At 35.8% G+C, this 22845-nt stretch overlaps 2 protein-coding genes across 4 annotated transcripts; both read right to left on the bottom strand.

Moving 5' to 3' along the window:
- Positions 1-981: 981 nt before the first annotated feature.
- LOC121637877 (CMRF35-like molecule 3) lies at positions 982-3301 on the bottom strand. Its single transcript, XM_041982221.1, has 7 exons — positions 3201-3301; positions 2750-3082; positions 2403-2564; positions 1862-1954; positions 1721-1767; positions 1391-1523; positions 982-1333 (listed from the first exon to the last, which is right to left on the bottom strand). Exons 1-7 carry the CDS (start codon positions 3235-3237, stop codon positions 1218-1220), a joined length of 921 nt encoding a protein of 306 aa, XP_041838155.1. The 5' UTR covers positions 3238-3301; the 3' UTR covers positions 982-1217.
- Positions 3302-15274: 11973 nt separating this feature from the next.
- LOC121637876 (CMRF35-like molecule 1) lies at positions 15275-22700 on the bottom strand. Of its 3 annotated transcripts, XM_041982219.1 has the most exons (7): positions 22600-22700; positions 22139-22471; positions 21847-21951; positions 21491-21583; positions 21350-21396; positions 18086-18197; positions 17574-17953 (listed from the first exon to the last, which is right to left on the bottom strand). In XM_041982219.1, the coding sequence occupies exons 1-7, from the start codon at positions 22634-22636 to the stop codon at positions 17835-17837; spliced, it is 846 nt and encodes a 281-aa protein (XP_041838153.1). In that variant the 5' UTR covers positions 22637-22700; the 3' UTR covers positions 17574-17834. The 3 variants fall into 3 exon arrangements, with proteins under 3 accessions (XP_041838152.1, XP_041838153.1, XP_041838154.1); XM_041982218.1 differs by lacking the exons at positions 17574-17953; positions 18086-18197; positions 21350-21396; ... (2 more) ...; positions 22139-22471; positions 22600-22700 and adding exons at positions 15275-16005; positions 16240-16289; positions 16384-16476; ... (1 more) ...; positions 17021-17353; positions 17482-17565; XM_041982220.1 differs by lacking the exons at positions 17574-17953; positions 18086-18197 and adding an exon at positions 18981-21112.
- Between the last annotated feature and the right edge of the window lie 145 nt (positions 22701-22845).

Raw genomic sequence — 22845 nt, 5'->3', positions numbered from 1 at the left:
TTAACATTTGCTGCGCAGTTTTGCTCTGGTTATGTTTCTACGATTAGCGCCTGATCTATTAAGACTGCTCCTGTTATCATTTGCGGAGCAAACAGCAGTATTTAAATGAGGATTTAGCGGCGCTGTTTGCTCTGTCATGTAAGGTTCTGGAGAGCAAGGAAACCGGAAACGCAAAATTAACTTTTATCCGATAGAAGTTGAGACAAATAAAGGAGACAAATAAAAATATTGCGGAAGTCGAGGAAAAAAATCTAAATGTCACCAGAAATGCTGCAATATAGTTTCATATTCAAGTTCAATTTATTTATGAGGCACACTAACAACAACCTTTAGGAACCAAGGTATTTTACATATAAAAACATGCAAGGAACAAATAAGAAATAATAAAGGTTTAAAAGCTATAAAGAAATAATAATAATAATAATAATAATAATAATAATAAAAGACAGGCATGATAAAGTCTTTAAACTTATCCAGCTATTCTAATATTGCAACGCTGGATCGTCTCCACAATCCTCTTCTCTGGCATTCTAAATATATTAATATAATAGAAAAAAATGCATTATCTTAGTCGCCTTTCATGGTGTCTGTGCCTCCTCCTTAAAATTATTACTGCAGCCATTGCGCGTATACTGTTGTGCCAATTAGCACCTGCTTTTCAGAAACGCTATTTTTAGAGCAAACATAAACACCGCAAACTATTTGCGGGCTACATGAATCCCACTGCTGCGCAAACCAGATTTATTTGTATAGTCTCCTCCCACTAATGTGCACTTTCTGGCCGGAACGCCCATAATGCATATGCAGTAGCTTCAGAAACGCAAAGTGGAGAGCGGCGCAGTTTTGCCAGGATAACTGACGCAGTTCCATGTTTGCCGCTTTGATAGATAAGCTTGGGCCGATTTTAGCGGAGCAAAGCCGTCTGCACCTGTTTTAGTACACGCAAAGCGTTAATAGATCAGGGCCACAGTGCGCATACATACACACAGCCACACACTCACTTTCATTCATTCACATACTCTCACGCATGTTTACATTAAGTGCAAAGGATAGCAGTAACATAAGAGAAGCACACTAGACAGGGGCAAATTATAAAATACATACGTTATAAGATTTTATTTCAATTCCAGTAGCTTTCTTCACATTCTCTTTGGTAGCTGGGCAAAGGAATATGAAAAGTCTTCATCACTGCTTTTGCATTGAGTTGAGCCAGATTGTCAAATGTCTTCATTCTTCTCTTTGGGTTGTTGAACAAGAGAATATATCATGTTATCTAAAGGATCTGGGACTATACTTGCTGCAGATTCACCTTTTGAAACAACTTCATACATAGAAGCTACTGAAAAATCCTCTCTAGAATAATTATTCCATTCTGCTTCAGTGTTTTGGAGAAAGGAATGATTTTCATAGAGACTTTCTAAGACAGTGTCAGCGTTGGTAGTAGAGAGGTGGACTGGTGTCAAAGGCAGAGTTTGGCTTTCAGTTTGCTGGTCTTCACGTCTGGTGTTCTCATAATCAGAATCCTTAGAATTGTAAACAATGAGAAAAAAAAGTGCTGCTCCATTTATAAATTCAGCTCATAAAATATTCAGTTAATGTCTCCTCATTTTAGCTGAAACCAGGACGTTCACCATCCAAATAATAATAATAATAATAATAATAATAATAATAATAAAAAGAAATTGAACCATATTATTAGCATAAAATTAAAGAAACTTACAACATCTGTATTGTCTTGTGGATTATCAAGAGAACCTCCAACCACTTCTGAAAATACATAGAAAGAAAGCATTTATTAATTTGTCTGTGGATGCTTTTCTAAATACAGTATGTGTAATGTCTGCTCTATTGTAAATCTTACTATGTTGTCTCTTCATAGTCCTCATAAGCTGCAACAGGACAATCAGTGAAACTATCGTCACAATGAAACCTACAATCAGGTACGGTACACTTCCTGACCAAAGAAAAAGGAAAACAAGTGAACGTTTGATGCATGACATTGTAGAAATTGTAGAAAGAAAGCGAAGAGCCAATTTCTCACTTCAACTACACAACTCGTGTCGTTTTATTCAAAACAGAAGAAGAGACTTTTTTTGGAAACAATATGGAGGCGCCCGTGGAGACAGACCACAGGAAACCCCAGATACTGTCTTGGGGTTACAGGGCAACAGTGAACAACTTGCTATAACATGAAACACCAGTCTATATTATTGCACGGTGAATTATGTAATTAAGAGTCCACTACAACATCATGTTTTTTTAACAGATAAAATAAATTAACTTAGACCCTAAACTGCAGAAAAAAATGTTTTGTTAAATGTAATTATTTTTAAATTGTATCTCTGAGCAAATTCTTAGAGGAATTTCAGCAACACAATCAGTCAAATGAGTGAACTTCATACCGGCTCCTTTCACTGCAGTTGCTGTAGTTGTGTCATGAAGGGTGCTGTATGACAAAGCTGAATTTGTAGTCATATCCAACCTTGAGGACATGGTGCTCGTTGTTGTCACAGGAAATGATGATGTCAACCCAGCTGTAGTTATTTTAACAGAGGTTATCGGACCTGAAATAGATGATATAAATGAAATATTTTTTTTATTTAACTACTAAGGTTTCTATTATTAATAAAAAAATGTATTCTAAGTTAAACATGTTTGCATAAAGCACTTTGATCAATTGTTTTCTTTTAAGTGCTATATAAAACAAGTGGAGTTGGAGTTAAAATATAAATGAAGAGCATAGACTTACCATCAATAACTTGAAGATTCACCTCTATAAATGAATCCCAGATAAATCGCTCCACTCCACAATAATATGTTTTGGAGTCTGACAATTTGAGATCCATGAAAGTCACGAACAAACAATCAGCTACGTTTGTTATCTGTATTCTGTCCTTATTCTCAGTCATACTAAGTGCAGCTTTGATGATGATGTGCTTGTCTTGTTTGCATGGTTTTTCACAAAGATACTTAACATTAGTTCGTATTTCCGTCCAAGTTTTCCAGTTACAACATTTAAATGTCACCTTTTCCCCAACATGGCCCGTTACTTTGAGAACCTTCATCTCCACAATCGTCAAACCTACAAGACAAAATACGCATTTAATTTAAATAAATTCATCCATTTCATAGTCAATATTAGTAAATATTTATCAGAAAGTAAATCAATTTAAGAAAAAGTTCTATGAATGATAACTCACCGAGGAGAAGACAAGTACACATACAGATTTTAAACATGTTGAGAATGATGACTAAATTAAAGTCAAAAGGGCCGTCGTTACAACCACATTCTTTATAGCTTCTCTTCTCTCTTCCTCTGAATCTTGAAGTGGTTGAAGCCCCTCCCTTTCACACTCAGTAACAAAACATTAACCAGAGAAAGAACATGACTGTTCGATCGGTGTATATAAAATGAAAAGGAAAAAGATGCACAAAAAAATGAAATTATATATATTTTTTAATACATTGTAAAAAGCAGTTTGAGCAACGCTGTGTGACAGCTTTTACATGTGTAAAATAAATAACCTGATACATGACTCCAGGCTATACAGAACTTATGTCACCTGCAGAGAAGAAAAAACCAATGACATCACTCCTTCTTCAGTCTGTTTATTCTTCCGACCAACATGTGTGACATTGTACAACTTCCTGAATCCTCTCATGTCGACTTCAGACCTAAATTCTGACCAAGTAAAGAGAAAACTGTATGAGAATTAAAGGCAGCTAAAGGTTAACAATACGAAAATAAAGTTTAATAATATGAGAAAGTATTGAAATATGCATAAAAAGCTGTTTGAAGTAGTTTACCCTGATGGTGGCTATAGGAGTGCAGTAGATGTGATCTCTTGTAGGTTATGACTGTTGTATGATCTCCATCAGGATCTGTATTTTGTGTCATACATAACAGTTTCTCACAAGTCTGAAAAGGAACCACATGTTTTAATGGTATGGTGTTGATGTTAGGACCAGAATCAAAACTATATAAATTTGACTAGAAAAAGTAATTATTTTCAGTTTAACACAATAAAGCAATAAGTTAACTTCACTTTAATTTGGTAATTTATCAGAATTATTTAAGATCGCTGTTACAGCCCAGGCCTGTTAGCTGGAGGGAATATATGTAAATATGACTGTGTGAGTGCTTGCAGGTGATTGGCTGGAGTTCCTTCGGCTTAGTTCGTTCCCTCCTTCGTCAGGATTGGACGACAGTGTCTCCGCTCCTTTCCAGCCCAGCCAGTCCGGAACTCTGCCCTGCTATAAAAGGCTGGAACTGCCCTCAGTCAAGGCAGTTGTACAGCACAGCTCGCCATCTCCTCCATGTGTCTAGTGACTGCACCTGTGTGTGCGCATTTGATTGATACTTGCTACCCACTGGAGATTTGGGGTTTTGGTATTTGTGTGACTAGACTTGGTAATCTTAAGTTTGAGTGCTTTAAGCCTCCAGTAAGACATCTCTGTTTTTGTTTATGGTTTTGTGCTCCCTTTTTGTTGTTACGTTGCCACTTTTTGGCTTTACCAGATTGCAGGACATTTTAAGTTGGTTAAATGAGTTATACTTTTGTTGGTCAGTGTTAATAATAATTGTATGTTGTTTTGGTGCCGTCTTTTTCTTTTGGTGAGCTTATAGTACCGGCACCCTACCTTGTTTTGTACATTTGTTTTAATATTGTAAATAAATTACTCATTTTGTGAGTATTTGTCTCCGGCCTTATTTGTTGCTACCCCTCTTACCCCTAGACTCCCGAGGGGTCGTAACAATCGCACAGTATCATTTATAATAAAGTAGTATGTTCTGTGTCAGTGTATGCAAGAGATTCTACTGCAAAGACGGTTCAGATTTGTTTCATAGCTCATAACAATAACAACAACAGCAATGATGACCATAACAACAATAATGTTCACATAAACAGAATTTGTTTCAGAAAATATCAGTATTTAGACATCAAGATCTAATCTGAACCCCAAAATGTGGATCAGTGCATCTCTACTCTTTTTTTGGGGTATGATGGTGGTATTGACCTGGCTCCTATGTTTTACCTGAAGGTGGAGTGATTGGTAGGCTGCTTCTGAATCCTAAACTCTGTGGAAAAATTCAGTAACACGCTTTATTCATGTCAAAGCAGGAAACAAAATGATATTGTAAGAAAACAGCGTGCCGTTCTATAAAGAAATTATAGAAGCTGTCATACTTAAAGTGAAAGAGGACACACAAAGTCTCCATGGAAAACCAACAGCTTGTATGTCCTTGTATTTGACTCTTGCATTGATAAAGCCTCGTCCAAAAATGGATCAATAAATCATATAATGAATGAATAAATATAGTGGAATTTTTTAATTAAGATTATTGCTTGTGCCAAAAACTTTACTTTGGTAACTTTAAATTTTCCTCTTTGTATTTATTTTAAACCTAAAAAAAATAATTTAACAAACAAAACCACCATTAACCATTTACATCTGCACTTTTCTGCAGAGGACACATGGACAGCTGTGCATCACTTGTGAAAATGTTGAGAGGTGAAACATTTCTTCATTTTCTGGGAGGCTTTTTTGACATAACTACATACAGTATGTGTAATCTAACAAGGCACATATATGCCAACAATCAGCTTCATATACAGAGATAATGCCAAATTCAGATCTTTATGTCATGAATAATAACTTTTTTCGTTCTTTCTTGTCTATGAATCATAACATTAACAACAACACCAACTACAACAACAATAATAATAATAATAAGAAGAAGAAGAAAATTATTTGTTAATTCCACAAGTCAGTTTATGTATTTACACATGAATTTTTTAAAAGCTCTATGAAAAAGTATCAGTATCGGTCTATGTATTAACTATTCTACCTTTTCATTAACTTGATCAACTTACTTATGGGTCAATACCAAATCTATCAGTATAACACACAACAAGGAAAGATTTTAATCTATTAGGAAAACTTCTGTTTTCACAGCAAAACAGCAAAACATGGAGAGACATCAGATCCTAGTGGTCTAGCGGTTTCATGTACTTTGTTGTGCTGACTGTGAGCCATTTCTCCTGGCCAGAGCCATCCATCGTCTACATGCACATATGTTTTGGTTTTGTTTATCTACAATGCCCTTTGTGTTGTAGGCCGCTTCCTGAATGTGGGTCTCTTGAAGAAGACTGGGATCTGCGTTTGTTGGCAGACCAGAGTTCGCTTCTTTGATCTGCATCAGTTTGCACATTAACGTTTCCACAAACAAACTGGACTTTCCAAGCAAAGGAAGAGCCGCCCATAAGGTGCTGTTGTTACATAATCAATTTTTAACAATTTGTACATCAATTCTGAATCATGCACAATGGCAATATTTTCCTTCAAGGTTTCATTAAATTGATGAATTTAAGTTGTTAAGTTAAAACTTCTTTGTCTATCTGTGTTGGCCCTGCGACAGACTGGTGACCTGTCCAGGGTGTACCCTGCCTGTCACCTGTTAAAATGCTGGGATAGGCTCCAGCTCACCCGCAACCCGTAATGGAATAAGCGGTCAAGATAATGAATGAATGAATGAATGAATGAGTTAAAACTTCTCGTACAGTCTCACTATAGCAGATTTTTGTGATGTTGATGATTGCGCTGTAGTACAAACTTTCTTACTGTATGAACAATATTGATGTGAAACAAATATACCAATAGATGTCTTTGACATCCTTTTGCTGCATCAGTAGAGCGGCACATTTATTTCACTTGAATTCTTTTTGTAAGAAATATTAAAGAAATGAGAAAAGAAGAACACAAGAAAATAAGAATAAGTTGTGATTATTTTGAAAGTAGAGCAAGGATAAGTAATTGCACCAGTCAAGCTCAATGTTTACTAGACAACAAGCAACTGAACAACATCATAAAATTAGTTAAATTATTTTACTGTTAGCAAGCTTCCCCACTGAGCAAAACACTTCATTGAATTTACAGAAATGGCTGAAATTACATGAGGTGGTCCAGGCTATTACTGGGATTTATACGGACAGCCAAAATTGGTCAGTCATTTAAATCAAGAAAGATGTTCAAGATATCAACAATTATAGCAAGCTTATGAGTTCATAATCAACAGCTGTCCAAGAAACTTGGGATCGATCGAAGCTACTTACAATTTGATATCATAACCCAGTGATCTGATTACCATTGGGGCCACTGTTGGCTTCACTTGTCACATCTTTTCAGTTTTCTGTTGCAGGATGTCAGAGTACACTATTCCAGCCAGTGCCTATTATTGTGCTTCCATGCTGTCTTCCAGACCAGTCTGTGCAAGGGCTTATTGTTCTATGACAATTCTTCTTCTTCCTTCTCTCCTTCATTGGATATCAGCGGCCTAAAATATTACTTAGCAGTGAATCACTGAAAGCTGTCTTCCTAATGCATTCTTGGATCTTTGTTTTTAAGCTTGGACAGTGATCCATTAATAATTTTAACGCATAAAACACATAGTTAATGTCTCCTCATTTTAACTGAAGCCAGGACTTCCACCATTCAAGTAATAATAATAACAAAAAGAAAAATAATGATGATAAATTGCACAGTGTTATTAGCATAAAGTTAAAGAAACTTACAACATCTGCATTGTCTTGTGGATAATCAGGAGGAAAACTTCGAACCATTTCTGATAATACATAGAAAGAAAGCATTTATTATTTTGTCTGTGGATGTTTTTCTAAATACAGTATGTGTAATGTCTGCTCTATTGTAAATCTTACTATGTTGTCTCTTCTTAGTCCTTATAAGCTGCAACAGGACAATCAGTGAAACTATCGTCACAATGAAACCTACAATCAGGTACGATACACTTCCTGACCAAAGAAAAAGGAAAACAAGTGAACGTTTGATGCATGACATCATGTTTTTTAACAGATACTCTTTAAGATAAATTAACTGAAACTGCAAAAAAATGTTTTGTTAAATGTAATTATTTTTAAATTGTATCTCTGAGCAAATTCTTAGAGGAACTTCAGTAACACAATCAGAGTGTACTTCATACCGGCTCCTTTCACTGCAGTTGCTGTAGTTGTGTCATGAAGGGTGCTGTATGACAAAGCTGAATTTGTAGTCATATCCAACCTTGAGGACATGGTGCTTGTTACACATGGACTCCAGTGAGACAAGGGGACGTTTAACAGATTTATTCACTTACTGGAATACTGCAGATAAACATACATGGGTGGATCTCTGGGGGCGGCTGAGCAGGCTGGAGCTCAGGCGGACGGCCTGAGGGATGCACTGGCTGGAGCTGGAGCTCAGGCGGACGGCCTGAGGGATGCACTGGTTGGAGCTGGAGCTCAGGCGGACAGCCTGAGGGATGCACTGGCTGGAGCTGGAGCTCAGGCGGACGGCCTGAGGGATGCACTGGCTGGAGCTGGAGCTCAGGCGGACGGCCTGAGGGATGCACGGGCAGGAGCTGGAGCTCAGGCGGACGGCCTGAGGGATGCACTGGTTGGAGCTGGAGCTCAGGCGGACAGCCTGAGGGATGCACTGGCTGGAGCTGGAGCTCAGGCGGACGGCCTGAGGGATGCACTGGCTGGAGCTGGATCTCAGGCGGACGGCCTGAGGGATGCACGGGCAGGAGCTGGAGCTCAGGCGGACGGCCTGAGGGATGCACGGGCAGGAGCTGGAGCTCAGATCGAAGCTACTTACAATTTGATATCATAACCCAGGGATCTGATTACCATTGGCACCACTGTTGGCTTCACTTGTCACATCCTTTCAGTTTTCTGTTGCAGTCCTGACCACCACAGTATCTTTCCTGTCTGTGTGCCTGCCAGAGATCCAATCCCAAGTTTCTTGGACAGCTGTTGATTATGAACTCATAAGCTTGCTATAATTGTTGATATCTTGAACATCTTTCTTGATTTAAATGACTGACCAATTTTGGCTGTCCGTATAAATCCCAGTAATAACCTGGACCACCTCATGTAATTTCAGCCATTTCTGTAAATTCAATGAAGTGTTTTGCTCAGTGGGGAAGCTTGCTAACAGTAAAATAATTTAACTGATTTTATGATGTTGTTCAGTTGCTTGTTGTCTAGTAAACATTGAGCTTGACTGGTGCAATTACTTGTCCTTGCTCTACTTTGAAAATAATCACAACTTATTCTTATTTTCTTGTGTTCTTCTTTTCTCATTTCTTTAATATTTCTTACAAAAAGAATTCAAGTGAAATAAATGTGCTGCTCTACTGATGCAGCAAAAGGATGTCAAAGACATCTATTGGTATATTTGTTTCACATCAATATTGTTCATACAGTAAGAAAGTTTGTACTACAGCGCAATCATCAACATCACAAAAATCTGCTATAGTGAGACTGTACGAGAAGTTTTAACTCATTCATTCATTCATTATCTTGACCGCTTATTCCATTGCGGGTGAGCTGGAGCCTATCCCAGCATTTTAACAGGTGACAGGCAGGGTACACCCTGGACAGGTCACCAGTCTGTCGCACGGCCAACACAGATAGACAAAGAAGTTTTAACTTAACAACTTAAATTCATCAATTTAATGAAACCTTGAAGGAAAATATTGCCATTGTGCATGATTCAGAATTGATGTACAAATTGTTAAAAATTGATTATGTAACAACAGCACCTTATGGGCGGCTCTTCCTTTGCTTGGAAAGTCCAGTTTGTTTGTGGAAACATTAATGTGCAAACTGATGCAGATCAAAGAAGTGAACTCTGGTCTGCCAACAAACGCAGATCCCAGTCTTCTTCAAGAGACCCACATTCAGGAAGCGGCCTAAAACACAAAGGGCATTGTAGATAAACAAAACCAAAAAAAATGTGCATGTAGACGATGGATGGCTCTGGCCAGGAGAAATGGCTCACAGTCAGCACAACAAAGTACATGAAACCGCTAGACCACTAGGATCTGATGTCTCTCCATGTTTTGCTGTTTTGCTGTGAAAACAGAAGTTTTCCTAATAGATTAAAATTTTTTCTCGTTGTGTGTTATACTGATAGATTTGGTATTGACCCATAAGTAAGTTGATCAAGTTAATAAAAAGGTAGAATAGTTGATACATAGACCGATACTGATACTTTTTCATAGAGCTTTTAAAAAATAATGTGTAAATGCATAAACTGATTTGTGGAATTAACATATTATTTTCTCCGTTTTCTTCTTCTTCTTGTTAGTATTATTATTGTTGTTCATGAACAACAACAACAAAGAACAAAAGTTATTATTCATGACATAAAAATCTGAATTTGGCATTATCTCTGTATGGGAAGCTGATTGTGGGCATATATGTGCCTTGTTAGATTACACATACTGTATGTAGTTATGTACAAAAAGCCTCCCAGAAAATGAAGAAATGTTTCACCTCTAAACATTTTCACAAGTGATGCACAGCTGTCCATGTGTCCTCTGCAGAAAAGTGCAGATGTAAATGGTTAATGGTGGTTTTGTTTGGTAAATTATTTATTTTAGGCTTAAAATAAATACAAAGAGGAAAATCTAAAGTTACCAAAGTAAAGTTATTGGCACAAGCAATAATCTTAATAAAAAATTCCACTGTATTCATTCATTCATTATATGATTTATTGATCCATTTTTGGACGAGGCTTTATCAATGCAAGAGTCAAATACAAGGACATACAAGCTGTTGGTTTTCCATGGAGACTTTGTGTGTCCTCTTTCACTTTAAGTATGACAGCTTCTATAATTTCTTTATAGAACGGCACGCTGTTTTCTTACAATATCATTTTGTTTCCTGCTTTGACATGAATAAAGCGTGTTACTGAATTTTTCCACAGAGTTTAGGATTCAGAAGCAGCCTACCAATCACTCCACCTTCAGGTAAAACATAGGAGCCAGGTCAATACCACCATCATACCCCAAAAAAAGAGTAGAGATGCACTGATCCACATTTTGGGGTTCAGATTAGATCTTGATGTCTAAATACTGATATTTTCTGAAACAAATTCTGTTTATGTGAACATTATTGTGGTTATGGTCATCGTTGCTGTTGTTGTTATTGTTATGAGCTATGAAACAAATCTGAACCGTCTTTGCAGTAGAATCTCTTGCATACACTGACACAGAACATACTACTTTATTATAAATGATACTGTGCGATTGTTACGACCCCTCGGGAGTCTAGGGGTAAGAGGGGTAGCAACAAATAAGGCCGGAGACAGATATTCACAATATGAGTAATTTATTTACAATATTAAAACAAATGTACCAAACAAGGTAGGGTGCCGGTACTATAAGCTCACCAAAAGAAAAAGACGGCACCAAAACAACATACAGTTATTATTAACACTGACCAACAAAAGTATAACTCATTTAACCAACTTAAAATGTCCTGCAATCAGGTAAAGCCAAAAAGTGGCAACTTAACAACAAAAAGGGAGCACAAAACCATAAACAAAAACAGAGATGTCTTACTGGAGGCTTAAAGCACTCAAACTTAAGATTACCAAGTCTAGTCACACAAATACCAAAACCCCAAATCTCCAGTGGGTAGCAAGTATCAATCAAATGCGCACACACAGGTGCAGTCACTAGACACATGGAGGAGATGGCGAGCCGTGCTGTAATCACACACTAGCGATGTGACGTTCATGAACGAATCGATTCTTTTGAACGACTCTTTTAAATGAACGATGGGAACCGATTCACAGCTGTGAGCCGTTCATTTGTGAGTCATTCTTTTTATATACAAATTTTTGACACTGCCTTCATCAAATCAAATCAAATCAAACTTTATTTATAAAGTGCTTTTTAAGCTATAGGCAACAGAAAGTTCTTTACATGATTAAAAACATAAAAATAAAAACATTCAATGAAATCTTTCACACAGTCACACGCACACGTATACACACACACACGCCAAGCCAAATCCAACCCCTCCAACCTCCACCCCCCTTCCAGCTAAAAATGACTGAATGAATAAATAAATGAATAAATAAGTAAATAAGAAGTAGTACAGTTGAGTAAAATGAAAATAAAAAAAAATAACATTAGAGACATCATAGAAGTCTGATGTCCAACATGCTCCATTCATGTGAAGCATCTATGGGCAGAGCGTATTGTTTGGAAACAAATACTGTGAGTTCTATCCAAAACATTTACTAGAATTTGCACTGACTGCTCAGGTTTATCCTGTTTTATCTATATTTATCCTATAATTTTTTTATCTTGTATAGTAGATTTTATATAGGTACATATTTTGATTGTTTGTCATTCTTATATATTGTGAAATTTTGTAAGATATGGTGAGAACGAGCCAGTCTTTTGAATAGCTCTTTGAAAGGAACGGCTCCTCAAGATCCGGCTCCCATCAAACAGCCATAAATCCCATCCCTAATCGGCCGGACAGCAGTAGATGCGTACAACTACGTAATAGCGTGATGTCATGGCGATGTCACACCTGCCTCTAATGATAATTAAGGAAACAGAGAAGAATGGTAGTCAAGAATGGTGTGTTCTTTCTTTCTGGGATGTGGCTTTAAACAACACAAAATCCACTATATGCTTAAACATGCTGCTTTATCTGCTTTGTTCTAACTGCTAACTCAAGAAGGAGGTGGTGACTCTTTTAAACAGTCAGTGGATTGCAGCATGTCAAGCTCCTCCCTTTTGGTCAGATCAGTATGATTGGGACCCAAAGGATGGGCCCCAAAAAGTGGTATGGTTTGAGTTGGATATTCTGGTATCATTCTCAGTTTTTGCTTGAAGAAAGCAAAAAAAATGTGTACCAACCGAATCTTACTGAACCGTACCCGTTGCTATATATACACCATAAAAGCTCCCCAAGGCACACAATGGAAATACAGATATATGTGCTTTATCTTGCTGTATTTTTATTATTGTTATAAATAATCATTATTATTATTATTATTATTATTATTATTATTATTATTATTATTATTATTATTATGGCTCAGCAAGGTAGAGCGGTCGTCTTGTAACCCAAGGGTTGCCGGTTCGATCCTTAGCCAAGTTGAGTTCATGTCGAGGTGTCCTTGGGCAAGACACCGAACCCGTAATTGCTCCTGATGGGTCGTGATTGAGCTTCTTGCATGGCAGCTACCGTGTGTGAATGTGTGTGTGAATGGGTGAATGTGATGTATAATGTAAAGTGCTTTGGGTATCGTTCCAGGTATATAAATACAGACCATTTACCATTTATTATTATTATTAGTGATGGTGATAATAGTAATGATATTTTTATTCATATTATCATGAAATTATTTAATATATTTATCCACTATTTTTCTTTCCTTTTTGCCAATTTATTTATATATCATATATTACTCATTTTTGATGGCATTATCATTATCATTCTTATGACAAGCAAGAATTTAATTCCATTTTGGTTGTAGATATTATCATTTTTATTATTTTTGTTTCATCTTGTATTTCATAATGGTATATTAGCATCTGGACTCTGAGTACACTCATCTACATTTATATTGTCACGACTAACGCACAACACACGTCACCCTCTTATTTGTATTCACTTTGTTTGTCCATGTGTCCACTTTATTTTTCTTAGTTATGTGGATCAGCCTCACAGGCAGGCCTACCCTACCCACCACCTACTCACATCCCTACAATAGACAGGACCATCAATGGAAAGGTTACAGTTTACAAATATTTTGACTTGATAACATATTATCTTTCTCACATCTCATAAATATGTTGCAATCAAAGATCAAGGCAAGTCTTTTTCTTTACTCAGAAATTGCTCCTCCTTCACATCAGCGTATGATTGTTAAAAAGACCACTCTCTCCTTATGTGGTGATACAATCTACTGACATGCTTACAAAAGAACTCTTCAAAAAACTGACAAAATCTATAACTTTGCTATTCCATTTGTACCAAATGCTTATTTCAGGACTCACCACTGTTTGCTTTACTCTCAGGTTAAATGGCCTTCCTTGCATACTCTTCACAATGTTCGTGGGATCACTGTCATCTATAAAACACTCCAAGGTCATTCACCTCCACATGTAATAAAACTTCTGTACACCCAGTATCAGTAGCTACACATTCCCAAAACCACAACTGTGTTTTTCATTTGCATTCTTTTAAAGAATGTTTTAAATGATTTATTAAAATATATGTGCACCATTGTTTATTTTATTTTTTCACTCTGTCCTACAAGTGCTTTCTGGAACTTGCCAGGCCAACATTCTGAATAAGAATTTGTTTCTAATGTCTTACCTGGTCGAATAAAGGTTAAATTGATTTTTTTTTTTCTTTTTGTACAGTGTCATTATATTAAATAAATAAAAAAGGTATATGTACTATCCCATGAAAGTTATTGGTACCTTATTTATTCACTTTTTTTTTATTGAATTTTCTATGTGTCTGAAACTGAAGGCTTGATGCTAAATTACTAAATCTATCACTAGAGATCTATCACAAGCATTTAGTTTTTCATATTTTTAATCTGAAACATTGGCCTTTTTTCAAGTCTTATGTTTTTTAATCTTACTTGTATTGCTTATGTAATGCTGTTCTTTGTTGTTGAAGCACAGTGAGTTTCCACTTGTCGTATCTAATGTGCTTTATAACTAAAAATGACTTAACTAAAATTTCCCTTAAAAAATATTCTTAGGGCTGCACGGGGGTGTGGTGGTTAGCACCGCAGCCTCACAGCAAGAAAGATGCTGGTTCGAATCTCGGCTGGGGGGAGGTTCGAACCTTGAGGGCAGTGGCCTTTCTGTGTGGAGTTTACATGTTCTCCCTGTGTATGCATGGGTTCTCTCCGGGTACTCCGGCTTCCTCCCACCGTCCAAAGACATGCATGTTAGGTTAATTGATGACTCTAAATTCTTAGGAGTGAGTGTGTGCGTGTGAATGGTTGTTTGTCCCCTATGTGTTGGCCCTGCGATGGACTGGTGACCTGTCCAGGGTGTATCCTGCCTCTCACTTGTTAATGCTGGAATAGGCTCCAGCTTACCTGCGACCCGCCATGGAATAAGCGGTACAGAGAATGAATGAATAAATGAATGAATAATATTCTTAATAAATAACCCAGTTTACAATTAAGTTTCATGTGACAGACTGTTGATGTCATGCTTGGTCAGTATAGTAGAGACATGAACACTGACCTTTACTGAGGCGATACAGGGCTGAAGTTTTTTGGAGGTTTTCTTCGGATGTAATGTTACCTCCTGCATTAGCTGCTGATGTCTTGGATCAAAGTTTATAAAAGCTTAAAGGCTCTCTATAAATCTCAGAGTTCTACTTTTTAAAACCCTTAATATTGAGTAAAATATGCAAATCAAGTCAAATCAAGTGAAGTAGTTTTTATTGTCCTTTCAGCCATATACATAGTACACAGTGAGACAAAACAATGTTTCACCGGTAGCAGTTGGTGTTATACGTAACTGTTAAAAGACAGTAGACAAGACAGACACAGTAAGTACAATAATGTAGAGTCAGTGCATCCACACACACTAAGAGCTACACACACAGTGCACATACATACACACAGCCACACACTCACTCGCATTCATTCACATACTCTCACACATGTTTACATTAAGTGCAAAGGATAGCAGTAACGTAAGACAAGCACACTAGACAGGGGCAAATTATAAAATACATACGTTATAAGATTTTATTTCAATTCCAGTAGCTTTCTTCACATTCTCTTTGGTAGCTGGGCAAAGAAATATGAAAAGTCTTCATCACTGCTTTTGCATTGAGTTGAGCCAGATTGTCAAATGTCTTCATTCTTCTCTTTGGGTTGTTGAGCAAGAGAATATATCATGTTATCTAAAGGATCTGGGACTATACTTGCTGCAGATTCACCTTTTGAGTCAGCTTCATAGATAGAAGCTACTGAAAAATCCTCTCTAGAATAATTATTCCATTCTGCTTCAGTGTTTTGGAGAAAGGAATGATTTTCATAGAGACTTTCTAAGACAGTGTCAGCGTTGGCAGTAGAGAGGTGGACTGGTGTCAAAGGCAGAGTTTGGCTTTCAGTTTGCTGGTCTTCACGTCTGGTGTTCTCATAATCAGAATCCTTAGAATTGTAAAAAATGAGAAAAAAAAGTGCTGCTCCATTTATAAATTCAGCTCATAAAATATTCAGTTAATGTCTCCTCATTTTAGCTGAAACCAGGACGTTCACCATCCAAATAATAATAATAATAATAATAATAATAATAAATAATAATAATAATGATAACAATAATAATAATAATAATAATAATAATAAATTGCACAGTGTTATTAGCATAAAGTTAAAGAAACTTACAACATCTGCATTGTCTTGTGGATAATCAGGAGGAAAACTTCGAACCATTTCTGATAATACATAGAAAGAAAGCATTTATTATTTTGTCTGTGGATCCATTTCTAAATACAGTATGTGTAATGTCTGCTCTGTTGTAAATCTTACTATGTTGTCTCTTCATAGTCCTTATAAGCTGCAACAGGACAATCAGTGAAACTATCGTAACAATGAAACCTACAATCAGGTACGGTACACTTCCTGACCAAAGAAAAAGGAAAACAAGTGAACGTTTGATGCATGACATCATGTTTTTTTACCAGATACTCTTTAAAATAAATGAACTTAGACCTGAAACTGCAGAAAAAAATGTTTTGTTAAATGTAATTATTTTTAAATTGTATCTCTGAGCAAATTCTTAGAGGAATTTCAGCAACACAATCAGTCAAATGAGTGAACTTCATACCGGCTCCTTTCACTGCAGTTGCTGTAGTTGTGTCATGAAGGGTGCTGTATGACAAAGCTGAATTTGTAGTCATATCCAATCTTGAGGACATGGTGCTTGTTGTTGTCACAGGAAATGATGATGTCAACCCAGCTGTAGTTGTTGTAACAGAGGATATCGGACCTGAAATAGATGATCTTTTTTTTTATTTAAATACGAAGGTTTCTATTATTAATAAAAAAATGTATTCTATGTTAAACATGTTTGCATAAAGCACTTTGATCAATTGTGTTTTCTTTTAAGTGCTATATAAAACAAGTTGAGTTGGTGTTAAAATATAAATGAAGAGCATAGACTTACCATCAATAACTTGAAGATTCACCTCTATAAATGAATCCCAGAAATATTGCTCCACTCCACAATAATATGTTTTGGAGTCTGACAATTTGAGATCCATGAAAGTCACCAACAAACAATCAGCTACGTTTGTTATCTGTATTCTGTCCTTATTCTCAGTCATACTAAATACTGCTTTGATGATGATGTGCTTGTCTTGTTTGCATGGTTTTTCACAAAGATACTTAACATTAGTTTGTATTTCTGTCCAAGTTTTCCAGTTACAACATTTAAATGTCACCTTTTCACCAACATGGCCCGTTACTTTGAGAGCCTTCATCTCCACAATCGTCAAACCTACAAGACAAAATACGCATTTAATTTAAATTAATCCATCCATTTCATAATCAATATTAGTAAATATTTATCAGAAAATAAATCAATTTAAGAAAAAAGTACTATGAATGAAAAGAAAGATAACTCACCGAGGAGAAGACAAGTACACATACAGATTTTAAACATGTTGAGAATGATGACTAAATTAAAGTCAAAAGGGCAGTCGTTACAACCACATTCTTTATAGCTTCTCTTCTCTCTTCCTCTGAATCTTGAAGTGGTTGAAGCCCCTCCCTTTCACACTCAGTAACAAACACATTAACCACAGAAAGAACATGACTGTTAGATCGGTGTATATAAAATGAAAAGAAGAAAGATGCACAAAAATATTTAATTATATATTTTTTAATACATTGTAAAAAGCAGTTTGAGCAACGCTGTGTGACAGCTTTTACATGTGTAAAATAAATAACCTGATACATGACTCCAGGTTATACAGAACTTATATCATATCAAAATCTGATGACATCACTCCTGTTTTAGTCTCTTTATTCTTCCGACCAACATGTGTGACATTGTAGAACTTCCTGAATCCTCTCATGTGAACTTCAGACCTAAATTCTGACCAAGTAAAGAGAAAACTGTATGAGAATTAAAGGCAGCTAAAGGTTAACAATATGAAAAATAAATTTTAATAATATGAGAAATTTAAAGTATTGAAATATGCTTAAAAAGCTGTTTGAAGTAGTTTACCCTGATGGTGGCTATAGGAGTGCAGTAGATGTGATCTCTTGTAGGTTATGACTGTTGTATGATCTCCATCAGGATCTGTATTTTGTGTCGTACATAACAGTTTCTCACAAGTCTGAAAAGGAACCACATGTTTTAATGGTATGGTGTTGATGTTAGGACCAGAATGAGAAGTATATAAATTTGACTAGAAAAAGTAATTATTTTCAGTTTAACACAATAAAGCAATAAGTTAACATCACTTTTATTTGGTCATTTATCAGAAATATTTAAGATAGCAGAGTATAATTTATAATAAAGTAGTATGTTCTGTTTCAGTGTATGCAAGAGATTCTACTGCAAAGACGGTTCACATTTGTTTCATAGCTCATAACAATAACAACAGCAATGATGACCATAACCACAATAATGTTCACATAAACAGATTTGGTATTGGAAAATATCAGTATCTACCGACATCCAAATTTTATCTAATCTGAACCCCAAAATGTGGATCAGTGCATCGCTACTCTTTTTTTAGGGTATGATGGTGGTATTGACCTAGCTCCTATGCTTCACCTGAAGGTGGAATGATTGGTAGGCTGCTTCTGAACCTACACCCTGTGGAAAAATTCAGTAACACACTTTATTCATGTCAAAGCAGGAAACAAAATAATATTGTAAGAAAACAGCATGTCGCTCTATAAAGAAATTATAGAAGCTGTCATACTTAGAGTGAAAGAGGACACACAAAGTCTCCATGGAAAACCAACAGCTTGTATGTCCTTGTATTTGACTCTTGCATTGATAAAGCCTCGTCCAAAAATGGATCAATAAATCAGAGAATGAATGAATGAATGAATACAGAGGAATTTTTTATTAAGATTATTACATGTGCCAATAACTTTACTTTGGTAACTTTAGTTTTTCCTCTTTGTATTTATTTTAAGCCTAAAATAAATAATTTAACAAACAAAACCACCATTAACCATTTACATCTGCACTTTTCTGCAGAGGACACATGGACAGCTGTGCATCACTTGTGAAAATGTTTAGAGGTGAAACATTTCTTCATTTTCTGGGAGGCTTTTTGTACATGACTACATACAGTATGTGTAATGTAACAAGGCACATATATGCCCACAATCAGCTTCCCATACAGAGATAATGCCAAATTCAGATTTTTATGTCATGAATAATAACTTTTTTCGTTCTTTCTTGTCTATGAATCATAACAACAACAACAACACCAACTACAACAATAATAATAACAACAACAATAATAATAATAATAATAATAATAATAATAATAATAATAAAATTATTTGTTAATTCCACAAGTCAGTTTATGTATTTACACATGAATTTTTGAAAAGCTCTATGAAAAAGTATCAGTATTGGTCTATGTATCAACTATTCTACCTTTTCATTAACTTGATCAACTTACTTATGGGTCAATACCAAATCTATCAGTATAACACACAACAAGGAAAGATTTTAATCTATTAGGAAAATTTCTGTTTCAACTGCAAAACAGCAAAACATGGAGCGACATCAGATCCTAGTGATCTAGCGGTTTCATGTACTTTGTTGTGCTGACTGTGAGCCATTTCTCCTGGCCAGAGCCATCCATCGTCTACATGCACATTTTTTTTGGTTTTGTTTATCTACAATGCCCTTTGTGTTTTAGGCCGCTTCCTGAATGTGGGTCTCTTGAAGAAGACTGGGATCTGCTTTTGTTGGCAGACCAGAGTTCACTTCTTTGATCTGCATCAGTTTGCAAATTAATGCTTCCACAAACAAACTGGACTTTCCAAGCAAAGGAAGAGCCGCCCATAAGGTGCTGTTGGATTTCATGCTCAGCGACCGTATCCGTTGTGTGCGTAGACTGTCAGGGTGCTGCACTTCTGCTGTTCCCCCTTTTGTGTCTTTCAAAATTGTGTTATCAGTTACATAATCAAATTTTTAACAATTTGTACATCAATTCTGAATCATCCACAATGGCAATATTTTCCTTCAAGTTTTCATTAAATTGATGAATTTAAGTTGTTAAGTTAAAACTTCTCGTACAGTCTCACTATAGCAGATTTTTGTGATTTTGATGATTGTGCTGTAGTGCAAACTTTTTTACTGTTTGGACAATATTGGTGTGAAACAAATATACCAATAGATGTCTTTGACTCATAAAATTATATAAATTATTAACTAAAATAATCACTTATTCAATTTAGCCTAAAGACTTGGAAAACGTTTCCTTTTGCTGCATCAGTAGAGTAGCACATTTATTTCACTTGAATTCTTTTTGTGAGAAATATTAAAGAAATGAGAAAAGAAGAACACAAGAAAATAAGACTAAATTGTGATTATTTTCAAAGTAGAGCAAGGATAAGTAATTGCACCAGTCAAGCTCAATGTTTACTAGACAACAAGCAACTGAACAACATCATAAAATTAGTTAAATTATTTTACAGTTAGCAAGCTTCCCCACTGAGCAAAACACTTCATTGAATTTACAGAAATGGCTGAAATTACATGAGGTGGTCCAGGCTATTACTGGGATTTATATGGACGGCCAAAATTGGTCAGTCATTTAAATCAAGAAAGAAGTTTAAGATATCAACAATTATAGCAAGCTTATGAGTTTATAATCAACAGCTGTCCAAGAAACTTGGGATCGATCGAAGCTACTTACAGTTTGATATCATAACCCAGTGATCTGATTACCATTGGCGCCACTGTTGGCTTCACTTGTCACATCTTTTCAGTTTTCTGTTGCAGGCCTGACCACCACAGTATCTTTCATTACTTTTGTAAGTCTGGATCTGGAAGTCCCACTGGATCTCAGCTCTGCCATTGTCCTTCACCTTTGGAAGAATTTCTGTTTGACTTTGGGACCTCCATCCCATACCTGATACAGATGTCTGAGTACACTATTCCAGCCAGTGCCTATCATTGTGCTTCCATGCTGTCTTCCAGACCAGTCTGTGCAAGGGCTTATTCTTCTATGACAATTCTTCTTCTTCCTTCTCTCCTTCATTGGATATCAGCGACCTAAAATATTACTTAGCAGTGAATCACTGAAAGCTGTCTTCCTAATGTATTCTTGCATCTTTGTTGTTTAAGCTTGGACAGTGATCCATTATTAATTTCAACTCATAAAACATAGTTATTGTCTCCTCCTTTTAACTGAAGCCAGGACTTCCACCATTCAAGTAATAATAATAACAAAAAGAATAATAATGATGATAAATTCCACAGTGTTATTAGCATAAAGTTAAAGAAACTTACATCTGCATTATCTCGTCGATAATGAGCAGGAAAACTTCCAACCACTTCTGATAAAACATAGAAAGAAAGCATTTATTATTTTGTCTGTGGATGTTTTTCTAAATACAGTATGTGTAATGTCTGCTCTATTGTAAATCTTACTATGTTGTCTCTTCATAGTCCTTATAAGCTGCAACAGGACAATCAGTGAAACTATCGTCACAATGAAACCTACAATCAGGTACGGTACACTTCCTGACCAAAGAAAAAGGAAAACAAGTGAACGTTTGATGCATGTCATCATGATTTTTAACAGATACTCTTTAAAATAAATGAACTTAGATCCTAAACTGCAGAAAAAAGAATGTTTTGTTAAATGTAATTATTTTTAAATTGTATCTCTGAGCAAATTCTTAGAGGAATTTCAGCAACACAATCAGTCAAATGAGTGAACTTCATACCGGCTCCTTTCACTGCAGTTGCTGTAGTTGTGTCATGAAGGGTGCTGTATGACAAACCTGAATTTGTAGTCATATCCAATCTTGAGGACATGGTGCTTGTTGTTGTCACAGGAAATGATGATGTCAAACCAGCTGTAGTTGTTGTAACAGAGGTTATCGGACCTGAAATAGATGATATAAATGAAATATTTTTTTTATTTAACTACTAAGGTTTCTATTATTAATAAAAAAATGTATTCTAAGTTAAACATGTTTGCATAAAGCACTTTGATCAATTGTGTTTTCTTTTAAGTGCTATATAAAACAAGTGGAGTTGGAGTTAAAATATAAATGAAGAGCATAGACTTACCATCAATAACTTGAAGATTCACCTCTATAAATGAATCCCAGATAGATCGCTCCATTCCACAATCATATGTTTTGGAGTCTGACAATTTGAGATCCATGAAAGTCACCAACAAACAATCATCTACGTTTGTTATCTGTATTCTGTCCTTATTCTCAGTCATACTAAATGCTGCTTTGATGATGATGTGCTTGTCTTGTTTGCATGGTTTTTCACAAAGATACTTAACATTAGTTTGTATTTTCGTCCAAGTTTTCCAGTTACAACATTTAAATGTCACCTTTTCACCAACATGGCCCGTTACTTTGAGAGCCTTCATCTCCACAATCGTCAAACCTACAAGACAAAATACGCATTTAATTTAAATAAATTCATCCATTTCATAATCAATATTAGTAAATATTTATCAGAAAGTAAATCAATTTAAGAAAAAAGTACTATGAATGAAAAGAAAGATAACTCACCGAGGAGAAGACAAGTACACATACAGATTTTAAACATGTTGAGAATGATGACTAAATTAAAGTCAAAAGGGCCGTCGTTACAACCACATTCTTTATAGCTTCTCTTCTCTCTTCTTCTGAATCTTGAAGTGGTTGAAGCCCCTCCCTTTCACACTCAGTAACAAACACATTAACCACAGAAAGAACATGACTGTTAGATCGGTGTATATAAAATGAAAAGGATAAAGATGCAAAAAAATATTTAAT

This window comes from Melanotaenia boesemani, chromosome 4 (genome assembly GCF_017639745.1).
Source record: "Melanotaenia boesemani isolate fMelBoe1 chromosome 4, fMelBoe1.pri, whole genome shotgun sequence".
NCBI classification, from domain to species: domain Eukaryota; kingdom Metazoa; phylum Chordata; class Actinopteri; order Atheriniformes; family Melanotaeniidae; genus Melanotaenia; species Melanotaenia boesemani.
Note: the sequence above shows the minus strand (reverse complement) of the source record. Positions and strands in the feature narration are given on the sequence as shown.

Coding starts and splice junctions, on each gene's coding strand:
- LOC121637877 (XM_041982221.1), bottom strand. CDS start 3,237: ATGTTTAAAATCTGTATGTGTACTTGTCTTCTCCTCG. Junction 2,565..2,749: donor GAATCTTCAAGTTATTGATG/GTAAGTCTATGC, acceptor CATCTATTTCAG/GTCCGATAACCTCTGTTAAA. Junction 1,955..2,402: donor AACTGCAGTGAAAGGAGCCG/GTATGAAGTTCA, acceptor TTCTTTGGTCAG/GAAGTGTACCGTACCTGATT.
- LOC121637876 (XM_041982218.1), bottom strand. CDS start 17,518: ATGTTTAAAATCTGTATGTGTACTTGTCTTCTCCTCG. Junction 16,844..17,020: donor GAATCTTCAAGTTATTGATG/GTAAGTCTATGC, acceptor CATCTATTTCAG/GTCCGATATCCTCTGTTACA. Junction 16,290..16,383: donor GACTATGAAGAGACAACATA/GTAAGATTTACA, acceptor ATGTATTATCAG/AAATGGTTCGAAGTTTTCCT.